The sequence below is a fragment of the Grammomys surdaster genome, unplaced genomic scaffold (assembly GCF_004785775.1).
Source record: "Grammomys surdaster isolate TR1022 unplaced genomic scaffold, NIH_TR_1.0 194, whole genome shotgun sequence".
NCBI classification, from domain to species: Eukaryota; Metazoa; Chordata; class Mammalia; order Rodentia; family Muridae; genus Grammomys; species Grammomys surdaster.
In genome coordinates this window covers 11,553,019-11,559,891 of record NW_021604639.1, presented here as the reverse complement: position 1 = coordinate 11,559,891, position 6,873 = coordinate 11,553,019, and the positions used below count along the sequence as shown (strand labels likewise).

At 41.9% G+C, this 6,873-nt stretch overlaps 1 protein-coding gene across 4 annotated transcripts in view; it reads right to left on the bottom strand.

Annotated features, from left to right (window-relative positions):
* The window catches only part of Fbh1 (F-box DNA helicase 1), a 39,034-nt gene that overhangs the window by 11,658 nt on the left and 20,503 nt on the right, over positions 1 to 6,873 (bottom strand). For all 4 annotated transcript variants that reach the window (XM_028769872.1, XM_028769873.1, XM_028769870.1 and 1 more), the window contains exons 7-13: positions 5,899 to 5,991; positions 5,349 to 5,443; positions 3,594 to 3,762; positions 2,751 to 2,973; positions 1,915 to 2,002; positions 1,730 to 1,816; positions 944 to 1,080 (exon numbers count right to left, since the gene is read on the bottom strand). In XM_028769872.1, the coding sequence (XP_028625705.1) occupies positions 944 to 1,080; positions 1,730 to 1,816; positions 1,915 to 2,002; positions 2,751 to 2,973; positions 3,594 to 3,762; positions 5,349 to 5,443; positions 5,899 to 5,991 (892 nt within the window). The remainder of the gene's footprint in view (positions 1 to 943; positions 1,081 to 1,729; positions 1,817 to 1,914; positions 2,003 to 2,750; positions 2,974 to 3,593; positions 3,763 to 5,348; positions 5,444 to 5,898; positions 5,992 to 6,873) is intronic.

Here is a 6,873-nt window from a genome sequence, read left to right as displayed (position 1 = left end):
ACACACACACACACACACACACACACACACACACACACACACACACAGAGTGAGTTCTTTTCTGAAAATATAAGCCATCACTGATAGTCACCACATTTCTCTGCCTTGGCCCATCCGGCCCCCAATCACTCTCTCATCTACCTAACTATGTTCCTATCCTTCAACACTGAGCCCAAGACCGTATTTTCTTGACCACCTCTGCTGGAGGATTCCAAACTTCCACTATTCATTTCTTTTCCCAAGCATCCATAATATAATAAAGCAAGGTATACTGTAGTGAACAGCAATAATGTTGCCTATTTCATGAACGATGTCTATATCTACATCATGAACTATGTCATATAGGTGCAACCAATAGAAGGAAAACATGACTTTCAAACAGGACTTTGCTGCTATAACCTATTCAGAATGAACCATGATCAAATTACTTGTAAAATAAACATTCATACAAGACTGAAAAAACAGCCTTATGCTACCATGTAATGCAAGAGAAAAAATGAATCTCTTTTACATAACTCCAAATACTGTATATAGATGCTTCCAGCACTCCTCTCTCTGTGTGGGCCTTTGCAGCAGAGGAACCTGAGGGCGTCCAGTCTCACTGCATATTGATAATACACACCCTGGAAACCCTGAGACAGATGGCACTTCCGTACCCCTATCTAAAGTGAGAAAAAGCACTTGACAAGTCTCAGCACACTTGACCAGTACTTCTAAAATTGTCAGTGTCATCAAAATCAAGGTTAGATAATATACAATCCTAACACAACAAAAAAATAAAAAAATATGAATGACCCGTGGCTTTAGCTGTGACAGTATACTAACTTGTTGTTTGTGGAAAATGAAATATACCTCCCACAGTGCTGGCACAGTAAAGACTAGGAAGGGAAACAGAATGCTTGCTTATCCGCCTTGGGGCCTGAGGAGCAATACAAGCTCTTACCTGTGTGAGATAGAAGACGTGAGTGTGGGGGACTGTGAATAGAGCGTTCACTGCACCTCGGAAGGTATAGATCTGTTGGTGGGGGTCCCCTACAAAGATCTTCCCACACGGCTGAGACAGAACTATGTTCATGATAGCTGCAACCAAAGAGGGAAATTGAGAAATTTCCTGGCAACAATCCATGCAGCAAAAAGAAACCATATTTAATAAAGAAAACAAATGTAAATTAAGCCAGCCCACGACAAACAATAACATTTTCTTTTCTACACGACAGGCTTTTTATAAAAGGGCACAATTTTATCATGGGCATAGTAATGGTATCTGGTCCTAGGGATACAGATTACTTTTATTCCTGTGTGAATTGATTATAAGAATATATATATAAGCAAATAAAATTTTCCATTCTAATATTACATCTCCAAAATACCTAGAGGGTTAAAATTTTAATACTGTCTATATTCTCTATCAGTCATGCAGCTCAAACTTTCAGTCTAAATCGACTGCTCTTCTCACTCAGCACGAGGCTAGGTCCCTATAACTGAGAAGCCAGCTGCTCAGCATCCTAAGAACAACCTCAGTAAACCATATGGAGGAAGAATAGAATGTACTTCAGGTGTGGGGACAGACAGCTGTTAAAATTTTGGGTCTAATTTCTGAAAGACTGAGAATCATCTGCTCCTCTTCATCACAGATAAGAATAACTTATTCCATGTGTATGTCCTCTTACATAATCATGATCCTTTCTGTATGTATTTGAGACTACTGATGTCCTGAATAGTTTATCACCTGGGGTACAGTCCTGGGCCTCATCCACAAAGATGGCATCAAAAGAGGCAAGCAAAGGTTTGCTCAGCTGCCAGAGTTTCAAATAGCCTAGAAAAAGTAGTAACCAAGAGTCACAACTCATAAGCAAAGCAGTTCCATCCAACAGACACAGGAAATAACCTAATAGGCATAGGAAAGCTGCCTACCATCATGTGTCATTTGGTATGCCTCTTCTTTGCATTCCCCAAGCTTCCGCATGTTGTCCCAAAGTCGGCTTGCTTCAAGGACACCATTCTAAAAAGTAAGCGACACAGGAACCCAAAGTTTAAGACCCTGGAAGAGACAGTACCCTGAGATCACACTTCTGCTTCCACACAGTGAGGTGGGAGCAAAGACATCACCCTAGAACATAGAGGGATCCACCCCTTTCAGTGCTCTCTAGAGTTTTAACCCTGAGATCTCAAGTGCTCAGCGGGTGAGAGGCTGAGGCCCCAGCAGGCATAGCAGAGCAAAGGTCAAAGACCCAACTGTTTTTATAGACTTACTACTGACAATCCCTAAGTTAGTGAACACATTTTCTTTCACAAGCAAAGTCTGTGTAAAACCATAATCAAAAAACTGAAAAGGGATTTCCAATCACTGCATGAGAGCTGAGCTCTTTCAACCTATGGGCAAGTTCTTTCGTGTCTGTTCCCACCTCGTAATGGGAAAACTAAGGTGCATGATACAATATGCACTTGTCTGTAATCTGGAGTACAGGAAGGCTGCTGACGCAGGAGAATCTTGAGTCTGAGGTTAGCCTGGATCACAGAGATCATTTCCCACAAATAAAGAGACACAAACAAAAACCCAGCAGGGCCATTATAAAAGTTAAGGGAGATGCCTGTGAGTGTTCCTCACAGGAGCAGATACCACGTTACTCCTAGTTGTCATGACATACACTTGTCTCACCTACCCGGGTTCAACTTCTAGAAGTGGTTCTGAGGAAATGAAAGACAAGGATCATATCAAGTCCCTCCTCCTGAATACACTGGAGACTCACCAGCTTCTCACTCTGTTCAACCATGACTCTCTGTCCTTGGCTATTTTTGCACCAAATGGGCACATGATCAATAGTTAGCTCTTCATCAGCTGATGCAAAGAAGTTTTCTAAAGTCTTACACACTAACTTGGCCCTTATAAATCCACCTTTTCCTTCAGCAAGGACGGAGTTGACCATGAAGGGCGTTAACTTGAAGAGATTCAACTTCTTCTTCAGCTGGTACCTATAATGAACACATACCCCAAGTGAATGATGTTGCCCTTTGCAGGCATTATGCTATAACTATATCCCTCATTCCTTAACCAACAAGATAATTCCAGCTACCATACACAGGAAAGACGGTTTTAGAAGCCACAATCTGAGCTGGGATAGCCTGCCCTAAACCTTCATGCACTCACAAATGACAACCCAGAGTATACGACTAGTATACAATCAGTCACAACAGATGCTACTGGTTTTAGTATGGTTCATGCTCAAAACAGTCCTTCCGAAGCCCAATAAGATACACACAGTTCCTTCAGCCTTCATGTCCATAAAGATTCAGATACATGGGGGTTTTCCTATTCCCTCTCCCCAGGAATGCCTAAAACTCTTCAGAATTTTGACAGTATTGAATTTCCATGTCTCAATTCCAGAGCAACAAGAATGCCTTCTCAGTGCTAGCTGTGTGTAAACAAAGTGTTTTGGTAGTGTAGACATGTGGATCATCTAAGCTCTTCTTCTAGCTCCTGCTTATACATGGAGAGAACAGCACATTGTCTCAGTGTTGTACAGTGTGATCATAATGACCGTCACATGAAAACAGTAACCACATGACATGACACCAGCACTTGTGATGCTCACTTCCGCCCGACGTGACTGTAGGCCATGGAGTGGAAGGTTTTGCAGATGACATTGCTGGGGAAGACAAGCTCTGCCTGCTTTGCGATGCTCTTGTTGAACGTAACATACAGAAACCTGCTCTGAGACCACTTCTCAGCATACTTGACCAGGGTAGAAGTCTTCCCGGTGCCTGTGGAAGCCAAGAGGAAAGATTGTGACCCTCTGATTAGGTAAATACGCACTAGCATCCCCATTCAGGTCTTTCTAGAGCATATCCTTCCTCTAACTGAAGATTAAGACTGATTTCAATATTGATTAAAGCCGTGCCTTAAAAGGAGTGGGAGACCTCACAAAAGATTAAGGTGGGCTGGGATCTTGATCTCACTGACTTGTTAAGGGTTTGTAAGGATAAAGTAACCACGGTTCCCAGGAGCAAGAACAGCTAGCTGTTGCTGCACACGTGGTTATTCATGTCTCTAAAGCAACGTCATCATGCACAGGGGACTCAAGGACTGCTCTGATCCAGCTAATCAACTTGTACTTCTCTAACAAATATTTCCTGAGTGCTTTTCACATGATCACCTATGTGCCAAGCATTGAGAAACAGTAAAAAGATTACAATCTAGTTAGGAATAAACACCAAGGTAAAACTAGGCAACAAAACGACAGTATAAAGAAAGCACAGGGTGTTTTAAAAAGGAGAAGGAGGAATGAGAGGAGGAAGAGGAGAAGAATAGTAGCAGTAGTTGTAGTAGTAGTAACTAGAAACAAAACAATCTCATGTGTAAATGAGCATCTGAAACCATGACTCCTCCTTCCCAGTCTAACAAGGCTGCTCTGAAGATTCTCATGGAACAGGTAGACACACAGGTATTACAGAAAAGTACATGTGCTGGCCACTTTTACTGTATGGTAAACAGGTACAATCAATTAACAGATTAGCTACATTAAGAATTCAGCAATCTAGTTGGGATTCAAATGGCTAGAAAAGGCCTTCATCAGGAAGCATCAGAAATGCTGAGAATCACCAACACAGCATGGCACAAAAAGAAAGGAGGAGAAATGGGCCAGGGAGGGGAAGAAGGCATCCTGGAGAGACAGCACCCAGCTGATTCTGGTCTGCCGCTTGCTTATTTAACCTAATGTAAACCTCTCTGAACATCAGTGTCTTATAAAATAAGGCCACCTGAGCAACCTCACGGAATGCTGTGGGGACTTACACTGCAGGCCACTGCAGGTGTTTAATAAATGTCACTACCAGGAAAACAGAGTAGAAAAACAGCAGGAAGGGATTATAGCTAGAGAAAATAACACAAGCAAAAGTTCAGATAAGACGCTAAAGTCTTTCTGGACATTCTAAGATCAGGGCACAAGTGACTCCATGTTTAGGAAAGCAGACTGAACCAAAGAGAGACCTTCAAGATATCACCTACAAACTAAAGAGCTACTGAACACAGTTAAGCAGATTAATACAACCTGTCTCACCAGAAGACACTGCTGAATGAGAATATACAATGATAAATGAGGGACTCACCCTACCCTGACAGACTGCATAAAACAATGCCTAGAAACGATTTGGCTAAATAGTAATCCAGTGCAGATAGGCAGTGATAATGGCTGGCTGCTCTGGGGACTGATTAAAGTCATTCCATAATGGATCAAAGTCAGAGTGCTATGGTAGGGAGTGGGACGGACACACACAGCTGAGCAGGCAGAAGCAAGTGTATCATGAACCTGATGATAGATACTCCAGGAACCTGACAGGAGCTCCCTTACCTGCAAATGCCATAATTTTTACCACTTGGAGAGGCTCCATCTTATGGTTCAGAATCAGCTGTTGTTCATGTGTTAGTTGGATAGATGTTTTCTTGCTATAATCATTACAGAAGAAAAATTAGAAAAACAGAAAAGAATTAAAAAGCCCAAGGAACAGCCAGTCCAAACACCAAACAAGCAAACTGGATACATAACAGGTGACCCCCAATATGCCCTCCTAATTGGGCTGGATGTTCTGAAACTAGATTAAGATGCTACTGTATAGCTCAATACATCTACTAAAACCACCAAACTCCAAATGGTTGAAATCTGCACAACATAAATCATGCCTCAGTAAAGTGATCAAAGCAAACACCTCTTGTCCTCACACAAGGGAAGAGTCAAGAAAGGAGTCAAACCGTGTTCGTGTTTATAATCCTAACACTCAGGAGGCTGAGGCAAGAGGACTGTGAATTTTTTGAGTTCAAGACCAGCTTAGGCTGTACACTGAGACTTTGTCTCAAAAAGGAATAGAAGAGCACACACACACCCACATACAGTACATACATACCCTGGCCAGACAGATGGCTCCTCTGTAACTTTGGTGGCCTGAGTACAGGAATTCTCCTGAAGATATAGGCAATAGAAAATGTTGTAGTGAATCCTAATGGGGGAAAAAAGTAGATTTAGAGACTTCCAAATTTAAGTCCTCGCCTATCTCATTTTTCCTTGGATTCATTTCAACTCCTTATCCATTTCCAACAAAGATTATTCCTATTACATTTCATTGGAAAAAAATGCAAAGAAAAGACTTCAGTCTCTGCAGCTGAGAAAAGCACTACTGAGAATCCCAGTCCAGAGAAACATATACTGTCACTATCACATCATGCAAACGACCAGGGCATGCTTTCGAGGAAACAAGGGTATACTATCTGTGACCATAAGAGACATGAAATCAAAACAGCAGAAGCCACTGGAAAGCAAGCATAAACACCATCCTAGTCATCTGAACTCTGCTTAAACAATACAACCTTACTGCCAAATTAAGTCGTCTTTCTGAATCTCAGTTGTTCTTCTACTGAGTTCTTATGCAGTGACATTGGTTTAGAAGCAAGAATAACATTCCCCTTTATAGGTTTCCAAGGAAACTGTGTCTATTAAGAACACCAAAGACAAGATGTCAGACCAGCCACAGTCAACTGCAAAAGCACTCATGTGCATTCTGAGCTCAGACTCGGCACCTACGACACTAACTCCCCAAACAAGTGCTCTGCTCCACTCCAGACCGAGCAGGGCTGACCTCAGAGCATTGCTCTTTTTAATGAAAAAAGATGCATTCAGTAACATTTCAGGGGTTGGACAATCAACTAGATCAACACACCACACTGCTATGAACTCAACTGGGCCCCATTAAAATTCAAAAGCTGAATCCCTAATTCCAAACATGACAGCTGGAAGAAAGAAAGAAAGAAAGAAAGAAAGAAAGAAAGAAAGGAAGGAAGGAAGGAAGGAAGGAAGGAAGGAAGGAAGGAAGGAAGGAAGGAAG